We start from the raw sequence: 22509 nt of genomic DNA, 5'->3' as shown, positions 1-22509 counted from the left end.
CATGTCCACTTAGTACTGCCCTGTCTGCTCCCTCTTGCTGTGGTGCCGATTACTCACATCCTGAGTCCACTTCTTATTCTTTCTATCCACATCCTATTCTTATTATATTCTATCCTCCATTCTTCCCTCTTTCTATCCATTTTTTTTCTCTCTATACACCTCCTTGCACTCTTACTCCTCAGTGTATTCTCAACCCTCTCTCCCTCTCTCCATCCTCCTACTTCATCTTATCCCACCATGACATATTGCTCTCTTTATCCTGCATGGTGAATACACTGTACATGCTATACTGACTCCTCAATCCTCACTTCAGCCCTCCCTCTGTCTTTATGAATGAAACAGTGCATGCCAGATAAAAACAATAAAATCAATCAAGCCTCTTTTCTTTCTTTTATCTTTACTTTATTCACTTTATCCCCTGGTCCACTAGCTTGCAGAGCTGCTGTCTCTCTGATCCTTTCTCTCTTTCATGTTCTGCCTTTCTTTATCTGGCTCCCTCCTAAGGTAATAAGCTGGGTGTATGGCCGGGAAGTGCGGAGGAGAGGGACTTTCATGTCCCTTAGCCCTGGGATTAGGGTGAGCTGCTCGGGAAAAAGTAATAAAGCCCCCAGCACCTACCGTCTGGCTGCTGGTGGATCCTGGAATAAAGCCCAGCTCCTGTTCAGCCTGCAAGCCTGAAAAAGCTCACATTTCCTGTATACACCACCAACCTCACATCCAGCTTCTGTCCTGTTTCCTGCACCAGCACCAACACATGTGGACTCCATCCTTTTAAGATCACATCATCTACATATCTTTTGCATTTTGTATATTATAAACTTATTTAGTTTAGGTCAAAATTATCTATGTATGGAGGTTTTTTCTGGTGCAGGACAGTCCCTCTGCCCTCTAGGTTTCTTACCCTCCTTCCTCTGTTCAGTATAATATTTCTCATGTACTTAATTCTTGCTTTCCATAATGTTATTTCATCTCCATTAGTCTCAGTCTTTTGTGCTGCATGTCATTCCATACCTAAATGTATTCATAAATATCATCCTTGAGACACAACACAAACACATTATGGGACTCAACATCCAATTAACAATTTCATAAGCAGAAATATATTTATTGTTGAAAACATAAATATATAAATTATGATCATTGCTGTATTTATCCAATGGAAGCCCAAAAGAAAAGTAGTAAAGGCTTAGTGATAATGTAATGGTGTTTTCTTTAATCAAATAGCTCTAAGCGTGGTCCCTGGTTTACTGAGAGCACTGTCTTACATTGATGTAGATGTGAATGTGAACAGTGATGAAACATCAGCCTTATAAATATAGCACCAGTCAACTGACGGTTAGTTGATTCACAGGTGGACTGTGTGTGTGTGTGTGTGTGTGTATGTGTGTGTAAGGTCTGTTCACAGCTCAGCAGTAGCTGATACAGCCATGTTTCAGTCAAGCTTTTTCTCTCTCGACTTTTACTTGAATCACCTCACAGTGACTCACTGTTTCGCCTTTGACTGTTTAAAAAAATAATAATCTCAGTCAAACTTCCTCCTTTGAACATGGGGTGGAAGACGAGTGTTGTTTTTGCACCGTGTTGGCCTGGTTACACATTCATCACTGTTACAGGAACTGGTAAGGAAGTAACTGTTTGTTCCATCGGGGGCGCAGGTTTAGGCCAACACTACACTGTTTTCAGGCCACCTGAGATCACCCATCATCCATCTGTCCTGATGGTATGTGGCTACATGAGGTGTGAGTCCCTTCAAAAGGGGGAGTGATCAGAGATTTGTTCTCCTGTCAACAGAGGAGTAAAAACCTGGCTAAACAAGGAGCCCATTCATGCACTTTTCGATTTGCTTTGCTCGCTCATTCACTCTTTGAGGTGGACTTTGCTCTTTGCAGGCACAACGTGTGTGTTTGTGAAGTAGACCGGGCGGGCATCTTCCTTATCAACGTTACAGTGATATGGATGAAAAATAGCATCATGTGGCAGAGAAATCGTGTGTGTGTCAGCACGCACACACACACACCCTGTCTATCTCGCCTCGTACATGCGTGCTTGCACACTAGAGTTGCTCTAGCATCTTGGTGTGCTTATGTGATTGGCATGCACACACGCTGATGTGTTTTATGCACGTTTGTGTGAAACATCACTTGTTGCATAAAGCAGTCGGCAGTGCTTTATCATGGCTGTAGAATAAGCAACTGTATGGCCACTAACTGTGAAGCTGCCATGTTTAAGCCAGTCTGTCCCACCTTTTCACAGCCCTGATGCACTGATGCACACACGCTGACAAACATAGGCAGCCCTTTTCCAACCCCTACCCACATTTTTGCATATTTTCCAATGGATTAAATACAGACATTCAACCACAACAAAAGAATTAAACATAATTCCTGCTTGGATATAAGTAAGCATAATATATTTCATAACAAAAATAAAGCATCTTCCTGTACTGACTCTCACATCTCCTCCTTGCACACATATATCCAAACCATTTACAAGACTTGACATCATTCAGATATACTGTAATATAATAAGAAACATGGATGACAAGAATAACAATGACTAAAAAATGACATTGAGATTGTGATACTGATGGTTACGCAGAACCGGACCACACAGGACTCTTGCATGTCTCCAAAAAACACCTTTTCTGTTCTGTCTTTCTTTTGTACTGGAGGAGACAGAAGGCAAACGTCCACATGTATAAATAGTTTGTAAGTAGGGGTGCATCCTTTTCAGACTTAAACTGTACATAGCAGGTGGGCAAAGTCACAGGCCACCAGGGGTCTCAGAGAAGATTCGCCCCTTATTCAGAACAAACATCCAAAAACTCAAGATGTTTGATGCTCCATAGAGAGTCTTTTGCAAAAAAAAAAAAAAAAACATCTCCAAAACTCCATTGCTTTCCATTGTTTTCCTATATCTCTCTTTCTTTCTTTCTTCCTGTGTACGTAAGAGTCATTTAAACAGGGCAGGGCACTTTTATGTTGCTCAGCAGGAGGTCATCCACCACTGTTTTTCAAGTCTGAGCACCAGATTCCCACAAAAGTTTGATCCAACCATTTCATAGCCATTTCTGTTGTGCGTCTTGTTCAAACAAAGTCTGTCACAATGTTCGACACAAATCCCTTTCATCATCTCCCTTCGGCCTCTTTCTGCCCTGCTCCAGCTCCAGAGTATGTTTCTCTCCTCTTCTTAATCAGCGACAGGATTCAGTTGTCCGGGTAGTTCTTGTACCACAGAGAAAGTCAACATCACTGATTTATGTTTTTTTTTGTTTTGTTTTGTTTTGTTTTTTTTTGTGGTTTTGTTAGTTTTTTTTTTTGTTTTTTTTGTTTTTTAGAAAAAAAGCACCTTTGGCATCTTATTTATTTTTGTCTGTTGCCTATTTTTCAGTCTCTTGTCCTTACAGAAAAGTTTGGGTTTTTCTTTTTTTAAAGAAGGTTGCACGGCAGTGGGGAAGAGGACAGAGCAGGTCTCCTGTTGGTAACATCCTCTACTTATCCCTCCCACGATGAAGTCCCTTGTTCCGATTGGTTTCACCTCACATCCACTGTGGGAGAAAGCACAAAAGCTTGTATCAGTATTACAATTTTACAAACACAATATGTGTTACAGCATAAAAAATAATTATAAAAATTACATTTTTGCATTTTGTGCCCAATTGCTTCAATTTGGTCATGCATTTCAAACAAGCTGACACAACACACACAAGACCCGCAACATTCTGAATCATGTTCCTCCAGATTTCAAACAGTGACCTTTATTGTACAAAATAATGACCCTCTCTCTTTTAGTGACAGGCGGAGATCAGATAAATATTGGTGATGACAAGATGATAAGGTGAAGGAGAACAAAAAAAAAAAAGAGAGAGAGAGAGTGTCTTTTATACAGACATATGGTGGGTGTTGATTTACTGTATAACACGACAAAAATGGTGCACACAACCACACAATCTCAACACAGTGGCACAAAGCAGTTGAGGGCAGTGTGCATGCTCAGCAAGCAACAGAAATCAACATGCAGCATTGGGGCACAGAGCATGAAACTCTTTAGCCTTCCCTCTTCTCACACTGATTGGCTGTGATGTGATTGGTGACAGTGATTGGCGGGCCCTCCTTGTGCCCTGATTGGGCCAGTGAAGTGCCAAAAGGTGAGAGGACGCCGTGGTGCTAAAGTCCTACCTGTTCCCTTCACAGCTTTCCAGTGGACTTTGGGTAATGAGCGCAACTTTATTATGTTGCCAATAAATCCTTGCTGGGCCTTAGCTTTTTAGGTTTCCTTTTTTTAGCTTTAGCCCTACGGTGGCCTGAAAACACAAAGTTGGGTAGGGTGGATAGGAAGGAGGGTTAAAAGCAAGAAGCAGGGTTTATGATACAGAGAGAGGCACAACAGCCCTGGGACAGAAGCAGAGAGTGCAAAGATATGACACACTATAAATACTTGAGATGCCTTATCAGCACACATCACAGCACTTATCTGCTCCCAGGGAAAGAAAAGCTTCAGATCAAGGCACTGGTGGATTTACCTGCTGTCATGCCAAGCAGCCTTTGGACACCCTCCCTTAACACACAGACTTGCATACACTTTCACGCACACACACACACACACACATAACCTTGTCTAACAAGACACAAACACACAAGCTTTACAGTTTTGCAATAGCGGGCCACCTCACAGGTGTGTCTGTCTGTTTAGAGGCGATAATAGAAAAAGGTCATCCAGTGCAAAGCCAAAGAGCCAGACAGAGAAGGACCATCAGACACATATGAGGAAGGCAGGAAAGCGAGACGATGCATGATGACGCAGGGATGAGGGCGGGACTCAGCTATCAAAGTCAACCTCTGACTGACTTCTTTGCAAAAAGGCAATGCCGGGACAGTATTTGTGATAACGTAACAATGATGTACAATGAATCTGAAGGTCACCTTTACCTGTTTCTGCTTCTGAGTGCTCCACCACATGATGTTGTGACGTGCACACACACTCCAGGTGGTCTTCTAACCGCACAAAGACCTCTTTCAGCTTGGGTCTCCTCCTCACATACTCCACCTTGGCCACCTGAAGAGAGGAAGAGAGAAAAGGTTAGCTACAGAGCCAACTCCAGCGCCAACATTACTCTTCGCAGAGAGTGTGTCATCAATGAATGCGCACACTCTTTGCCTATCTGCTAGCATCAAGAGGCGTAGCACTGTGACTGATGACTCTTTCATAAACCGATTCATGAAAAAAAAAAAAAAAAACAAACAAACAAAAAAAAAAGAAGAATCCAGCCGTCGCTTTGCCTCGCTGTGTTTGAAGTGTGACGGCAGCATTCCTCAGACGTTGATGCTTTGGTTCCGCTCGCTGTGTGCTCTATGGGCTGTTGATCAGGTGTGTAAATACTGAATGGAGTGTATGACCCTGTCCAAGCAAACTCAAACAATGAGAGAGGAGAAATGGAGGGTACGGGGGGAGCAGGGTACGCCCTAACGCCCAGGGAAGGTTTACTCTGGCGGGAGAAGAGAGGCTGGGAGATCCCCCCCCTTGCTCCAGGCCTGGAGCATCCACATCCAGACAGACACACACCTAAACTCCCTCTCCTTGCCCTGACATGTAGGCTGGTTTGAGAGCACATTAATATTTCTCCATGGGTTAGGGAAAGTGTTGCTTTACATGTGCATGCATGAAATACAGTTTACATGGGCTAATCTAAGCAGCAGAACCCCAGAAAGCTGCTCTTCTAATCTAACAAACACAGGAGTAAGGCAGGAATTCCTATCCTTCAGTCCAGCTAACACCCTCTCAGTTTAACACAACAGGGCTGACCTCCACTTCCCACCCAACAGCTAGTAATGAAAAAAAAGACCAATCCTTGCTGCGTTATGAATAGGCTATGTTGATTAAAGCTTAGATGAAAGCTGAAGAGGGAAGGTTGTGTGGAGGTTATGATGATCTTGTTGTGTAATTCAGGGGAGGTGGCCACATGCTTTTCCCTCTCTGATCTAAGTGCCAAGGGCAGGTAACCTCCCGATCCACCACTGAGGGGCCTGGGGGCCACATGGAAATAATATCGCCTGCTTCACCTGGTCACTGCACAAGAGAGGATATTGGCTGACAATCTCCCAACGTTCTCTGGTGTTATGAGCAACATGGTTTTGCAGTCGGCATGAGGCTCACACACGCACGGACAGAGGGCCAAAACTGATGAGAGGCTTTCTTCCTCTAGCCTGTGATGGCATAGCGCCAAGGCTGACTCTCAGTGCTGAATTAGTCATTCAGACAAATGAACATATTATACCAACATACCATAACATACCAAGCCGCTCCTTTGCAACAGTTTCTTTCCATGGAGAGAAGAGAGAGAGAAAGAGGAGAGGGAGTGAAAAGAGGGTAAGCAAGCAGAAGTATGCGGTGAGCAAACAGAGGACAATGGTGTCTGGGTTAGCGGTGGTGTGTTTGCCGTTATCGGGGCCTGACAGAGAGAAAGAGTGGGCGAAAGGGCCAGAGCAACGAGCAGGAAGGTGGACCATCACTCTCATTAGGGTGTGTGAGTGTGTGTGTGTGTGTGTGTGCAAACAGAGGGGTTATTTAAGGAAGGGGGAGGGGGGACTGACCATGATCATGACTAGCATTAAATGACATTCATGTGTTACCTATTAACATTTAGTTTCTGGGTTACCCACCAGGGAAATTTATTACACTAACACTGGATAGATAGAGAAGTTTTCAAAGGTTTATTGTTATCTACCAAAAGTGCAGACAGTATCACAGGATGACATGAACTTCCCAGAAAACTGCTGCTAATAGTTAATCAAATTATCTGACTGAAAAACAGGGTGGGAGGAAGAGAGAGAGAGGAAAGAGAGATGAAAGATGCAGCTGTCTCTGCGGACGACTCTGCCGCCGTTGGTTACGGGAATCTCTCAGCTGATGGGGGGGGGGGTTCAGAAGTAGCCAGCAGGAAGCTAAAAGAGTCGCTTACAACTGAGGCTGATCCTTCTAACTAACACACACATAGACAAACAAACTCTCCTTGCCAAATAAACAACTATTGACAGAAGGATAAAGCGATGGGCCCCCTTGATGAGAGGCCCAGCAGTAGCCATGTCTCCTTGCCCCTCACACAGCATGGTTAAAAACACTCCCTGCAGGAGTTACTACACACATAAAAGCACTCACACTTTCATATTTGTCTGTGAATGTGTATAACTGTGCTATATAACACTTCTTAGTCAGCCTCTGCTCTGCCCACTTTGTCAACACTCTCTCTTTCTGTCTTGTTTCCTGTTTCTCGTGTTGACGTTACAGGAACGGCAATCTTCGCTCCTACAATTCTTCTACTTTACATCCCTATTAAATTTCTCTTTCATCCATTTTTAGCCACTTCTTCACTTCTGTACAAAGAACGCCAGCTTCCTATCCAGAGTCAATGACTTCCCACATAAAACATACATCAGAAAGAGACCCCCATGCTACGACGAGGGGGCCCCACTCTCTCTTTGTATAAATCAAACCACTCTAAACTCCCTAGAAAGCCGGGGCCCTGAGAAAGAGTCCCCCGAGTGACTGTGGAATGATATCCGAGCCAGAGGGTTGGGGTGAGGCAGGGGGCTCTGGGAAGTGCACCCCCCCCAGTTTGTCTTCGGTGTCTCCGCGGCCCTCCGTGTGAAGCCGATTGTCCCATTTGGGTTAATTGGGAATTCCCGGCGCACAAAGTACTGATGAGAGCATGATGGAGGGGAAAGTTTTACTCCAGCCTTCCAAGGAAAACACGTTGGGGATATGGATGTGCGCCGCGGGCCATCGTGAACTGGAACAGTGACAGGATCGAGCAAAAATAAATAGAAATGTATGTGTGTGTGTGTTTGGAGAACGGAGGGGTGGAAGGTGGCAGGGCGGGGTGGCAATTCATCTGTTGGGGGGTAGAGTTTGGCAAGGGAGACACTCAGAGCTTGCTCCCTGGAAAAAATAAAATAACTTGTTGAGATATTAGGACTGTGGAAGAGAGTTGGGGAAAGTTCTGGGGAGGTGGAATGTGAAGAAGCTCCATCAGTCTTCTGAAATCAAAGAAAGAAAAAAATGACACCCAGAAGACAGACAGGAAAAGAGCAAACCACAGAAGAAGGAGACTGAACATCAGACAAAGACAGGCTAGACAACCTGCTGCTGCCCTCCGCTTCAACCCTCCCACAGCCCACAAACACACACTCAGGGCAGTATGTGGAAGAGGTTATCACAGGCGGTGTGTGGAGAAGAGAGGAAGCAAGGAGAGCATTTGTCACGTTGCTCACAGGCTTGCAATGCCGAAATGGCACTTTGTGGCCCAACACTCTTTCCCCACCCGTCTCTTTCTCTCTCTCTCTCTCTCTCTCTCTCTCTCTCTCTCTCTCTCACACACATACACACATTACTGTATCACCAGATGTGAATATCTACAGTATCTGCCCTTGACCGCATTGTGTGTTGTGTTACCCTACCCCTGAGAGACTGAACGGACCTTTATGCAATATCAAATATCAAAGAATCCAAAGATGTGTAATCTTTCCATTTATTTCTTCCCTCCTCCACGTGTCTTCAGAGAACAACAGACTTGCAGATGAGAAAGTCATTACTGTGCACTTAAAAGAGGGGAAAATAAAGATTTTAATAAGGGAGAAAAAAAAACAAGCAGAGACTGACAGAGGGGTAAAATTAAAGAGTGGGAGATGGCTCTGTTGCAGGAGAGAGACAGACAGAGTGAGGAGGGAGGGAACAACTATTTCACATAACAGGCAATCAGACTCCAAGACTGAAGGCTGACCACTGAAGTCAGTGGGGAAGAGCATAAGGGAGGACAGTGGAGGAGGAGTGAAGGAAAATACAGAGCTGAAGTAAATATGATTAAAATACGGCTGCTACTTTTCTAACTTGAGCTGATGCATTCCAGCTGGTGTAGCAGTAGCCAAACTCTTCTGGCTTGGTCGTGACGCTCCCATGGTCTCTGACCTGCCCCACAACCCCTGCTGTGCACATCACACACACATCCATACACACACACACACACAAACTCCCTCACCCTTCTTCATATAGTAAAAGAGCTGAGTGAATCAAAGGGAAAATAATTCACAGCTGCAAGGGACTTCAAACAGGGAGGCCCCTCATTCCCATCTGCCCCCCCTCCCTCCCCCAAAACGTAATCCACAGGACCCCGCAGACGATCATAAATCATGCTCACTGTATCACCGTCACACTGTCTTTTATTTATGAAACACCCCGTAAGTCAGGGTCCCACAGAACCGCAGGGCCACAGCTACTGCTTCCCCCAACACCCGGATCTGACCCACTGTCACTTAGGTAACTGTCACCGTGTGTGTATGTGTGTGTGTATGTGCAGGGGTCGGGGCCAGGGCCAGTGCAGAGAGATGTGTGGACCCCCACACTCAGCACTGTGGCTATATCCGCCCGGCCGCTGTCAGCCTCCACTTTGATCCAGCAGCCATCAACACTTCATTACTCTGCCGCCCGTCTTCCTCTTGCTGCTGCTTCACACAAATGGCCTTGTCCCTGCACTGCGGTGGGGGAGTTTACGTAGCATAGCATGGAGCGCACTCTCTCTCTCTCTGTCTCTCTCTCTCACACACACACACAAACACACAAAAATGATCTCCTTCTTGGGTTTACACAGATGTGCACTAACGACCCTCTCTGACCTCTGTAAAACACTTATGCTTCATCAAAAGTCCCCAGCAACTAAACCAAACCAAATGAGAGAAACTGAACTGTGTTGTCTGCAAATTGCCATACTGATCAAATTATGGCACCTCATGACAGTTGTAGAAACTCCATGAAAAAAAAAAAACAGTGACGGGACAATGAGAGGATTTTAAAAATAGTGTGAAAATGAGATAATAAAAATGCCATCAAAGCAGAAAATAATGCAATTTTGCAATTTTTAATTTACTTTGTGGGACTCCTTTATGCTTTCTCTCTATTTCTATTTCAGTTTCTATAATGTAATGAACTGTCCTTGACACAAGAAGAGAGCCCCATTTCCTGTATCTGCTTATTTGTGAATGAGGAAGGGAAGATAATGAATGTACAGACCAAATGTACTGCAGGAGCCTTAAGAGTTAATGAGTGAGAGGATGAGTGACGGCTCCATTCTTTCCCTGTGTCATGGCCTGTTTACTCAGCCCCATTGGAAGAACAAACAGAGAGGCGTTAAGATTCATACACGGGCTCACACACATATGTATACACAAAGACTAATGTGCAAAAGAATGCACATCGAGATCACTATCTTTTTCTCTTTCTATCCCGCACACGAGTTGCATCTGGCAAGCCTTATAGCTACAGTAAAAGCACAGAGGAGACCATCGCACACACTGGATGCAGCTGCAGTCGTCAGCAGACAGAGAGAAAGACATGCAGAAGAGGAGCAGGGGGAGTACAAGAGAGACGATGAGAAAGATGTGAAAAAGAGAGAGAAGGGATGGAAGAGCGAGGACCAGAGGAGAGGAGTCAGATGGACAAAGAGAGAATCAAAATGCCAGTGACACACATTATTAACTCTGGTATTCATTTTCATCACTTCCATTCCTGCCATATCTAGACTGTAACAACTCTGTGAACACTATCACACTATAACACTGAAAAATGGGCAAAATGTTCTGGTAGCCTTGAAGAAAAAGAGAAATGAGAGGAAATGTGAAGGAATCACTGTTGGAAAAGAAAGGGGAGAGCCAAGATGCTGAGACAGGGGGAGTGAATATGGTGTCATTGAAAGTGCAAGAGGAGGTGGGGGTGAAGGAGGAGTCAAAGGAATGCTGGGATGATAGTCTGAATACATAAAAACATTTGCTCATTAAGAATTCGGTTTGCCTCGCTCCTCTGTCTGTTTCCCAAACCTTTCTGTCTCTCTTTTTTGTTTCTTTTTCCACCGCTGCCTCACTCACTTAATCTCTTTCATGAATACAGAACCATCTTTAAAGGCCAGAAAGGCGCATTTCGTTACACCGTTCTCATTTTCTCTGTTCTTTCCATGCCATGGCATGCAGCTAAATCAAAAAATACTATTTAATGCAACCTACTTGTGCACAAAGTTAGTTAGTAAGTTTCAGTGATGTTTCAAAGTGCAAAAGAAGCTCAATAAAAATGCAAATGCATGAGAGATGGGGAAAAGTAGAATTTTCTCCTCCCTCAGGCTAGTCCTATTTAAAGCTTCTTTTTTTTATTACCCTGCTACTGAACAGGACAGGCTTGTACAATACAGGGCCTGCACAGACCCGTTTTCCTTTTTGGGTCCATGGCATGAAAAAGGTAACAGGGAGAGAAAGAGAAGAAGGGAATGAATAAATAAAGGTGAATTTGGACAAATGCATAGTGGCATGAGATGGAAAGAAACACAGGGAATGTGTTCTTTTCCCATCCTTGGCCAGCAGAAGGAAAACAAGTCAGACCCAGAGTAGACAGGCAACATTTTTAGCTTTCTAATAAACGGAGGGAGAAGCACAAACTGAACCCCTATTCAGACTAACTGCTGAGAGGAGAGACAGAAAAAAAAAAAAAACTTGGCATGAGACAATGTTTCTCACACACAATGTGGTGAATGTCTCCTGACCGGAGCGAGCCCTGACGGATGACCTTTCCACAGATACAACGCCTCTCAGCCCCCTTTGCCCGCGGCTGGAACCACATGGAAAAACGGACCCCATGATACCCTGCCCACCACACCCGAAAATCCCTCTCCAGTCTGTGTGCTCATTTTGTCCCCAGTGTCATGAGGGGGACACGGACAAAGTTGCATGGATCTCAGCATTCCAGGAATAGCTGAATCAAGCCTTGAGAGAGTCTTGTCCGCCGTCGTCAGTGTCTCTCTATCCATCCTGGTCACTGTGATCACAGACAGAGCTGCTATTGAGGATGACAGACACCGACTGTCTGGCAGACGGGGAGACAGACGAGCTTGCATGCAGACTGACAGACACACAGAGTTGTGCTGTATATCAGAGCTCGACTCTCTTACCGCACTATGAGTCAGCATTTCTGACCATAAACCCTGTGCCCTGGATGCAGTGCCCTGTGCCCCACAGTGGCCGTCTTGTCGGTACAGCCCTACTGTCTCTGCTCTGGGACTAAAAGAGGAGGTCAGAGAGAATGTCCTCCTGTCCATACTGAAACCTCCCTGACCTGTGCCAGTGTGCCAAGGGGGAAGGAGGCAGTAGGCAGGGTTGGTATGGGGTTGGTATTTGTTTTATTACTCTGCTGGTCTATCAAGGCGGCATCTGTAAAGCCCGGCATGAAGAGAAAGCAATGTCTAAGTGCCCATGGCCAAGCAAGATCACAATGATTAAAGAGCAGAGACAACAGAGAGCACAGATAGACTCAAAGAGAAACACAAACACAGTCGGAGTGTTCCAGGCCATCCTGTTTATCCCCCAGTTGTCTTTCACTCTTACAGAACAGAGCACATAACTCTCATACCTCCAAACAGAGCCGTGCACTGGCTAACAGGCTGTAGTGTAAATACAGCAGAAATACGACTCAGCTCCAGCCACGGTGTCTCCTCTGATCCTGAACAGAGGGACATGTTTTCGAGCTGCCGATGCCAAAGAGCTTCTGAGAACAGTGCAACCCCCTTCCATCCCTGCCGCTCTGTCTTTGTCACCTTTCCTCCTCCGGGCTCCCTGCTTCCAGAAAATACAAAGGGCCAAACAAACACAGAGCAGAGGAATGGCTGTGCAGTGATCAGTGACACTCAGACATTGTCAAGATACCGGAGGCTGTTTCTCTCTCTGCCTTATATCTGGCAGGAGCATCCCTCTCTGGTCGAGCCTTCAACAGATGTCCTGGCTGAAGGTACCAAAAACCCTCTCTGTCCCTGTGCTCTCTCTCCTTCTCTCCCTCCCACTCGTTGTCCTGGCACAGCCACCCTGGACTGTTGCCAAACACAGGACAGATGAGGAGAGAGGCTGGTGATGAACTGGAACAGAGGGAGAGAGAGGAGGGGGCCGCAGAGGGTAGCTGGCCACTATCTAAGAACTGGTCAAGGAGGCTCAGAGGACAGGGGTAGAGTGAAATGAAGAGGGACTGTATAGGAATGAGGGAGTAAGGTAGGAAAGAAGTGTGAAGGACACCAGGTTAACCCAACCCCACCTCCCATGTGATTTACTTACCTGGTGAGAGGGAAAGTGGTGATTTGTGTGTGGAGGTGGGTGTGTTTGTAGAATGTGGTGTGTTGCAGTAATGATTTTGAGTGTGTGTGTGTGTGTGTGTGGATATAGGCATGCTTTTCAGCAAGCTATCTAGCTTAAAGGCCGTCTATACTGTAGGTGTGTGCGTCTTACCTTAACGGTGCGGTGGTGCTTGCGGGAAGGGTGACAGCGCATGTTGCTGGTGTTGCAGCAGCCCGTGCAGCGCTTCACCTCCACACAGGGCGGCCATATCAGGAAGTTAGCAGATGTGGGATCCACCTGGCTCCTGGGGATCTCGTAGATCACCGTCCGCGTCTTACACACCGCCGGGACCGCCTCCTCGACTGGAATGAGAGACAAGGAGAGGGAGGAGTCAAGTTAAAGCGTTTGGTCTGCATGAGCGTCCAGTGACACATTTTCCGAATGAAAGCGCATGCTGATGTATTGTTGTAATCCGTCCTTTGCACTCCCAGCTGCTTCTTGCATTCCTTCACTGCTCATTATTTGATGACTCACTTGATGTGGGAGCTGTTCGCCTTACCTCAGATCACACCTATCCTGCTTTAAGGCTGTTAAGAAGACATGCTTTCCAAAAAGCTGATCTCATATCAGCTAAGGAGCTTTGGGATCAAGTCAGGGAGAAAGAAAGAGACTGCTTCTTTGTTCAGAGCCCTCACTGGGGTTAATGCAGCGTGACTAGGCCAAAAAACCTTTATGACCGCCGGTGGGAAATCTAATAATGGCCTTTGACCCTGTTGGCTCTTGTGAAAAGAGGAAGGCAGTAAGCATTCATTTCAGATTTAATGCTCTGACAGGCACTTAAACCTAAAGATGTGACAGAGAGTGTACAGTAAGATATCATTATGTCGTAAAGATGATATGTGCATCATGAGGGGTTTTGTGGACAGCTGCCTAAACGGTATACTGTATCAGTCACTTATGATACAGCACCCATATATGAAATACAACCAGTCACTTCATCCTGCGTTGCTCTAAATGTTGCACCGCTGGGAGTGATGTGAAGAGCATGCAGCCAGTCTGAACACACAGATTTGCACACTACACGCCTCAATCAGATATCGTACCGCGTGGCGTTTTATGAAGAAATCTGACTGAGAGCCCAGGCGAGCTGCAACTTGAACCCTGAATGCCTGGAATTTCCACGCTCAAGGATATATTTCTCTCCTGACGCGTGTGTCTTAGATCTCCGAGCCGCTGGCCAATTAAAAGGCTTCATGTCAGACGTCCTCTTCAACCTCACACACCAGACTCGTTTCTCATGATTCCTTGATTGCCATAAATACTGGGTAGATGTCTTCATTAGGGTTCCTTTTATCCACCAAAAAGCCATATAAAAGCCACTAACTATTAGCTTTGTTCGAAATTAGTGTAAAGTGATCGGTTTCATCTCCTGGGAACTCATATGTCAGGGGTGATACTTAAGAAAGAGGTTATTTTTAGGGCATTATAACACTGTAATAAGTTGTGCCAAGTTATGATGTATATAGTGCTAAATATAATCATGATGCAACCTCTGGGGTGAAGAATATAGCATTAATTCAGTCTTACCAATACTCCTCTTGCGTCGGCTGTGGAGCTGCAAGCTCTTCAGGTCATTGTAGTGACCGTGATGATGGGAGTAGTTCTTATGGTGGTTGTGGTGTTTGTGGTGCTTGGGCTCCTCAATAACATCGTTTCCCGTACCTCGTCAAAACAGAAGGCAGCCATATTAATAATGTCACACAGAGAAGAGGCAAAACACAAACACAGAAAGCTTATTCAACCAATTAAGCGGCTATGAGTCTGTAACCGCCGCTGCAACTTTCACCGTGTCGAATGACTGTGGTGGGTGGCTGGCTTGCCTCCCCAGAAGGCTGCATGGGATCCACTATTGATGTTTTATTATACCCCTTCCACAACAAACAAAGAGTCGGTTAGTCACACGACCATAATGAGATGGTAACTCCCTGCTGGCCTCTTGTGCTGTATGTAACACATGCTTTCATTCCCTGAAGGGCTTAGGGTTCCCCTCAACATTATGGCTGGGAGGCAGGCACGCAGGCGACTGCTGATGATGTCGTAAATTGAGGTAAACAGTCTAGAGTACACAAGGTACGGGCAGGGGGCACAGTCTTGCAAGACTTCTGTGTAATGGCAAGCTTTGTGTGTCATCCTTAGTCATTTGGCTGAACTTTCCCAGCAGGAATAAAGTATCTAGACACAGGTGAGTCAGCATGTGCCCTCAAAAACAACCAGCCTTCACAGACTAAAGTGGTCATTTGACAGGTGGTACTCAGCCGCCATTATCCCTGCGCCTAATTAGTGGTTCTCTGTCTCTCATTTACCTGAAAATGTTTGCTTTTTCAATCATTCAGCGGCTTGGAAAAGTACATGTTTTGCTATGCTAGCTTCTTAAAACCTCTCTAACTCCGGTCTAATATAGCCAGCTCAGCTTATTCACAGTCATGGTCATCTGATAAAGCTTGCTTGTTTTGGTCCCCACCCAGAATATGAGGACGATTACAGACGAGTGCCAGAGCAGCAATAAAACGATAAAGCTTGTTCACAGGATACTGCCCTTTCGAAAAGAGCAGAGTCTGACAGTGTTTGTTCAAGTGGGTGGGTCTACCTGTCTGTAGGTACACCATACCCACCCACCTGAAAGAACACAATGCTACACCTGTACAATTAACATAAACACACACTCACAACTACGCAAACTCCTCTCATTATCCTCCTTAACATGCTAAACCCCAATGTACACCAGCACAACAAAGCTTAGCCACAGGCAAACACATTCCACTCAGCTAGCTACTTTGTCCTCTGACCGGAGTCATCTGAAGGGATTTTCTCTACCTATACCTGGCCCGCCTCTTGGTTTGGTTGTTTATTTGCTTTTGGATGCCTCCTTTTTCCAGGTCTGTCAGCTTTCAACCCCAACATCATCCCCTCAGTGAGAGTTCAGGGAATTTCCTTCTAGCCTTTCAAGCTGTCAGTCAGTAAGTCAGACAGCCAATGACCCAGAACCAAAGGGTCCACAGAAAGGAAGTGTTGACTGCAGCTGAGGCCTGGCATTAAGCAAGGCAGTATACCCACATATAGGAACACACATGAACATACGGTACATATGTCACACACACTCTCCAGTGCGTGGCATAGGCGTGCAGACACACACCGACAATGTCTGCACTGTCAGGTGGACGCATTGTGACAGCTGGCTGAACAAGCTTCTAACTCTGCAGCTCACTGAGAGAACACCCACTGTGCTGTCTCGAACTCTACCTCCACTATCCCTCTCTTCATCTCCGCCTGTCAGAAGAGGACAGGAGCGAGGGAGAGTGTCGCACCGCTGGCCACCTGGAGACAGTGTGTCAGAGCTGGCGGGAGAAATGGAGGGAGCACATAAAGAGGCCCTTCATTGACTGCATTTTTTTTTCAGCACAATAAAAGGACCTTTCTGTTGTTGTTGTTTTTTTTTTTTTTTTTTTGTCGGCTATTTTTTGTTGGTTTTTTACACTAAGTAGAGGAGCAAGGAAGGCGATCAGAGTGATCAGGCAAGAAGAAGCAGGAAAAACATGAGGCAAGACAAGAGAAATAAATAAGAAAGATTTAAAGAGAAAGGTTGAGACAGGAAAGGTAGAGTGAGGGGTTTTTCTCCTCTGTTGGTTCCAGGTGACTGAGAAGTAATAACATGCCCAGAGCATTGTCAAACTGAGACAAGAGAAAAGTGGACAGGAGACAGTCTCTGGTCATGAATCAGGCTTTCATGACTCACAAATTACTCCCTCCATTAACCAAGGGCCCCGACTCCCTCCCTTTACACCTCCTCCACTCTTTCTTTCCCCCTCCACTTGTACAAATAGCCAACATGTTATTGACTTGTTGTAATAAGTGCCACCATAATTCTCTATCTGTCTCTCCTCCTTGTTTCTTAGTTTTCAACAGTTGCACGGCTGAGTTGACGAAGTATTAGTTGAGGTCATACGGTCTATGGGTTTGAGGGCAGGTAGTAAGCACAGTAACTTTGTTTTTAAGACACTGCAGGTACATAGAAAGCGCTGCCAACTGTACAGGAGGTGAACACACTGCCAGCTTGTCAGAAACAAAGCAGATTGCACAACAACTTGCAGCATTTCTGAGTGAAGAGTAGCAGGAACACAGCCTCCAGAATCCACCGGCTCTGTCCTCCACCTCCGCCCCATGCCAAGAGTCAGGTTCCCTTTTCTGTCAAAGTCTTTCACTGAGAGAGAGATAAGAGCAGGCAGGCTGAGAGGCCGCCTAAGGAGGGAGACAGGGATAGAGAAGAGGAAAAGCGAGGAGGAGAGCACCTCAGGGGCCAGACAACCATCTGCAGACTTCAGCGGGGTCATCTTGTCTGTCAGTCAGAGCTGAGGACACCATCCTCACAAGATGTGTGGACATAGACAGAAAAACAAATGCAAGCCTGCACTGAGCGACGCAGCACTAAAGGAAACACACAGCCGCTGGATAAGCCCTGCAGGCCTCCCCTGTGTCCTGACACATCCGTCCTTACAAGCTGAATCATAAAGTGATCCTTCCAGTGACATAGATCTCAGGTAATAACTACCAAGTGCTGTGAAGGGGAAAAAACAAACATAATCTCTATCTAGATCAATAAAAACCTGAAAGAAAATACAACACCAGTCCTTTTTAGAGCTTCCAGGTGCCAATGTGCTGCATAATCTTACAGATATAAACAAATATATCTCAGCCTTTCCTTTCTCCTTCCCCGGTTGACATGCTATGCCATGTACAGTTCAGCCTATACTGGTAGCTTTACTGTCCTGACCATCCGCAACAAAAGCTCTGAAAATACCCCTCTGGCTGGCGTCAAAGGTCTTTTAATGGGCTGTCCAGAGCCGCCAAGCTGGCCCTCAGACAGATTTATGTCCTTGTAATAATAATCAGCCTACTACTGTTACCCTGCAAAACATTCCTCTGTTTGAAGAAAGACATGTTAATTCAATTATAAACACCTCTTCTCATGCTAGAGGCACTCTGGGGATCTATTCTAGGCTCAGCACAAGGTGGGGTGATCACTGATGTGGAGTGAAGGTTGGTTTGATTGTGAATTAATAAATTAGACATACTAATGATGTAGGGCTATTAGTCCTAATTGATACGTCCATCAGAAAAGTAATCATGTAGTTAAACAGAAGAATACTTGAGTGAAAGAGCAGTACTAATGTTGCTTTGCTGAATATAAGTTTAGAGGTAACTAATGAGCTATGACCAGGGAGGTAGCTTACATCAGCTGGGACTGTTAAAGCAAATTTAGTAATTACCTATCTCCATCAACAAATCCTTAGGGGAGAGGCCTGAATTTGATATATGACCAGAGTCTGTGTAAATAGAGGCTCATGTGAAGGCAAACAGCTTCTTCCAGCGCACCCATGTAACTTAATCTAAGACAGTGTGAGGCAGACCGGTCCCCCGCCACAGATGAAGCAGCACCTCCAAGAACATGAAGCAGAAGAAACCCGCCTGACCCGCAAGTTGCTCTCTCTCTGCTTACAGGGCGACATATGCGCCGGTCCGGCTGCTATAAAGCCAGCTAACTGCAGCAACAGCAGCTGAAAGAATATGTGCAAATAAATGCCTGCCAGTGAAAGTCCACTTCTGTCACATGTGTGCAGCAAACGCGCCTATCATGGTTACTGCTTTATCATGCACGCCAGGACTGCACTTGGCAGTTCCCCCGGGTACACAGATACCTCAGTAATGTCCTGTGCAGTGCTGTAGAACTGGCATGTCTTCTGAGCTCGGTTTCAGGAGCCATCACATCAGTGATTTCCCTGCTGAATATAATTAGCTAAATGTGCCAAAACAAGAAGAATCCCTCTGTTTGTTCTCTAAATCCACTAAAACCCGCAGGAAAACATGTCACTCAAACAACAGCTTCTCCCTCTCTCAGCTGTTAGAGTGGACCCATGAATCATGGCAGCGTATTATCAGTGGTTTCTGTGATTAACTCCACAATACAGTGTATTTTAACAGCTAATAAAAGCATACTGCTTATATAATCATGGTGCATCTGTTTTGAGTCACACCCTTTACTACGTGTTGTTGCAGCACCAAAAGCAGCCTCACATGTATACGCAACATCTGGAGCATCAGGATAAAAAAAAAATATATATAACTCAGGTGTGTTGAGAAAAGTATCAAGAGGCAGAATTTACCTACGGAGTCTATCTCCAGTAGCCGCTGGAGGTCGCTGATGCTGTGGATTTCACTGTGGGACAGTCTGTCTATCAGCTCCTGGGGAAACTCCACTTCCTTCAGGGGGCGAGGTGGAGGAGAGGGAGGGGGGAAGGGGGGGGGGGGGGGGGGGGGGGGGGCAAAGAAATCAAACAACAGAGGAAAGTTACAGATGCTAGTCGCAAAACGTCTGTGTAAATGTTTGTCTGCATAATTAAACGTGCTCATTTCAAACAACCACCAGGACGATCACCGCTCGAACAGTCCTGCAGCTAAGCCTGTGTGCCAACTAGCGAGCAGGTCTGCCCCGTCGCCAGACATTCCCCTCATACAAAAACGGTGACGCCGAACCCCTTTGAGAAATTATGCAACTTAAGCAGCCTATGCTTTGCAGAAGATCAATTGCATGCCTATAAAAAATAGCTTTTTTTTTTTTTTTTATCAGGATATCCTAGTTAGTTTGCTTACATCATTCTAGAGTGAACACTGTAAAATGATTTTTATTGACTGTGCCTGTCACATAGGTCAATATTTGTGGGAAATTGAAATCGTGTCAATATAAGCGCTGCTTTGGGTATTAACTGGGTGCCGAATTAAAGAATAGACGCCAATTAACGCCAAAGTGCGTTGAGTTATTGTTTTACTTATCCCCTTCGCCTGCGGACTCAAGAAACCACATTAAACCGTCTGTTTTCTTAAGGAGTTTCGGAACTCTGCTAGGAGTCGACCCGTGCCTGTATGAGCCCCACGGCTCGCCGCCCGCTGCACTTGTTGCGGTGTCTCAAGCACCTCAAGTCGAGCAAACCGTGCAGCGTTACAGGGACAGCGGCTATTTATATCGCCCGGAGCGCTTCCCATGAAAGCGCTCAGCCCAACCAAAACCTTTGCCCAATTGGTTCAGGCTAAAAAAAAAAAAAAAAAAAAAAAAAACGATTTGGCACAAAAGACAAAAAATAAGTGCGGCAGCCGTCCAAGTGCGGGCTCGGTGTTGGTTCTTAAAAGCGCGCAGTCACTGGTAACTGGAGCTTATGTCCTGTGTGTTCACTCTCGCAAAATGAATTCATACATTCAAACTGTTCTTAAAATAGCCTCCTAGTCTAAACTGCCCTGTTTATTTTCTTAAAAAAAAAGGTTATAGGTTATTTAAAAATGAAAACTGCTTTAAATTAGCCCATGTAGGCTTCGCCCTTATAATCTTATCTTCTAGACTAATCACAGGCTTTAAATCAAAGCTGCGCTCTGGAGTTTCCTTCCTCCTGGGCATCAGGTTGTGTGAGCTGTTGGAGAAATGCGCGCTCCGCGGGACCTTTGCACCCTCGCAGGAATGAAAACCCGCACCACAGCCTATGACATGGGGCCACGGGGGACACAGTCTGTCCGACCCCGCACCTCTGCGACCGTGTGGAGTCCGAGTTAACTTTACCTCAGCGGTGGCCAGCAGCAGGTACGCCGTCCACAGCAGGAGGTAACAAAGAGCGGCTCTCATCTCCCTTTAATTTAGAATGAACCCCAAACAAGAAAAATGCGCTATGGTGTAGGAGCCGCAGAGTCGCTCCTGGCCCCAGAGGATCCACAACCATCCCCTCGGGGGGGGGGGGGGAGAGAAACCAGGGTGTCAGAGCTGCTCAGCGGGCTCAGTCAGACTCCGTGCTGCACTTGCTCGTAAGTATGAAAAGCTGAAGAGGCTGGAAGTTGACTCTTGTTATTCACATTGGACTGCGTCCTCTTGAACAAGCCCTCGACATAGTTCCTCAGGCGCAAGTGGGACAATCCCAAGAGACAAGTCTGACACGCATTGCACTTGTCCTTCACCCTTTAACAAATGGGCTTCAAACTTCAGCCCGGTTTACTTAAATATAAAACAAAACAAAAAAAACCAAAAAAAAAAAACGCAGCTCCGCTTCTTATGGACAATGTTAGAATTAGACAGTACTTAAGACGCACGACTGTTTTTTTTTCTTTGATAGTATTTAATAGTCCTAAAAGGAATATAATCCAACAGATCCTCTCAGAAAATCACAAGGGAGAAAGTTGTCCGTGTTGTGCTATCCAGAGCCTGTCTTGCAGCGGTCTGCACAGCTCCTTGACTGTGAAGGACTCTGAAGTGAATGGAGTCAGAGCGCTTCTGAGCCGCTGGATATAGAGAGCCAGCAGCTCCGTGCCCGTTGCGCCTCCCCTCGCGTTTCGGTGATCGTGCATCTATTCAGCTGAGGGGAGCTGGTTGGTTGGATGACTTAAGACTCAAGAGCATGTCCCCATCCCCCCCCTCAGCCAATGTGTGTGTGTGTGTGTGTGTGTGTGTGTGTGTGTGTGTGTGTGCATGCCCTTCAGCAGAGAGCCTATTCAGAGATTCAAGCTGTAATCGATATTGATTATCACTGATTGGAAAGGGTGTAAAACTGACTTATAACTTTGGACAAAGTGAGACAAAGGGAATGAGGGTGCTGATGAAGATGGTGCTGGTGATAAGATGCTAAAGGCACTGAAGAATTGAAGAGCAGAGGAAGGTGATGATCACATTTATATTAAATCACTCAGGATGTTCTATGGTTTTCAGGATGTTACTAAATTTGGACAAACTAGACAAAAATGCAAAATGACAATGCTCATGATCATTGTTATGATGTTGGTGGTGACTCACGATGTCTCATGAGAGCAACACAAGCTCTCTTTGTGCTTTTAAGTTGAAGGAAGACATTTATGTACTGTGTCTGAACATCAAGTACTTGCTGGCACAAAGAAATATGTGAAAAATAAATGCCTGTAAATTTATCAAATGAAGGGCAAATGATGAAAGCGACCCAATATCGTCTTAATTATTTAACACCCATATGTGTGGGCATGACTTTGGTACACAGGAAACAACTAGTTAACTGCAGGTTAACAACAGGCTGGTCCTAACTTGCGAGGACGCTGGAGGTTGTGCTGCGCTGGGAGGTCTGAGGGAGACGAGCCTGAGGGCCTGATAAACGAGACATAACTGCAGGAGCAGAGACACAGACAGAGACAGCGTGCACACACATTATCAGCCAGAGGTGACAATCAGCGGGGAGCCATAGGTCAGCCAGCCAGGTGGTCTGATCTCCACCTTGTCCATTCAGCTGGATCACAGAGCAGAGCTCAAGACCAGCCTGAGGGCGTT

The 22509-nt window shown here is 45.7% G+C and overlaps 1 protein-coding gene across 2 annotated transcripts; it reads right to left on the bottom strand.

The window, feature by feature from the left end:
- Window positions 1-3255: 3255 nt before the first annotated feature.
- On the bottom strand, window positions 3256-21494 carry pdgfab (platelet-derived growth factor alpha polypeptide b). 2 transcript variants are annotated; one of them, XR_011688827.1, is made up of 7 exons: window positions 20791-21477; window positions 19349-19445; window positions 14718-14852; window positions 13302-13492; window positions 4929-5055; window positions 4179-4303; window positions 3256-3547 (listed from the first exon to the last, which is right to left on the bottom strand). XR_011688827.1 is itself a non-coding variant. In XM_071473654.1 (6 exons), exons 1-6 carry the CDS (start codon window positions 20851-20853, stop codon window positions 3534-3536), a joined length of 627 nt encoding a protein of 208 aa, XP_071329755.1. In that variant the 5' UTR covers window positions 20854-21494; the 3' UTR covers window positions 3256-3533. The 2 variants fall into 2 exon arrangements, 1 of the variants encoding a protein (XP_071329755.1); XM_071473654.1 differs by lacking the exon at window positions 4179-4303 and having other exon boundaries at window positions 20791-21494.
- Between the last annotated feature and the right edge of the window lie 1015 nt (window positions 21495-22509).

This window comes from Trachinotus anak, unplaced genomic scaffold (assembly GCF_046630095.1).
Source record: "Trachinotus anak isolate AG129_WGS33_773 ecotype Australia unplaced genomic scaffold, CSIRO_AGI_Tana_v1 ptg000003l, whole genome shotgun sequence".
Classification (NCBI taxonomy): domain Eukaryota; kingdom Metazoa; phylum Chordata; class Actinopteri; order Carangiformes; family Carangidae; genus Trachinotus; species Trachinotus anak.
This window is presented reverse-complemented; position numbering and strand designations above follow the sequence as displayed.

What these genes read in the sequence shown, in the direction of transcription:
- pdgfab (XM_071473654.1), bottom strand. Translation starts at nt 20,853, where the DNA reads ATGAGAGCCGCTCTTTGTTACCTCCTGCTGTGGACGGCGTACCTGCTG. An exon ending in CCGACGCAAGAGGAGTATTG is followed by an intron (nt 13,493 to 14,717) that starts GTAAGACTGAAT and finishes CTCTCATTCCAG; the next exon opens with TCGAGGAGGCGGTCCCGGCG. An exon ending in AGCACCACCGCACCGTTAAG is followed by an intron (nt 5,056 to 13,301) that starts GTAAGACGCACA and finishes TCCTCTCTTCAG; the next exon opens with GTGGCCAAGGTGGAGTATGT.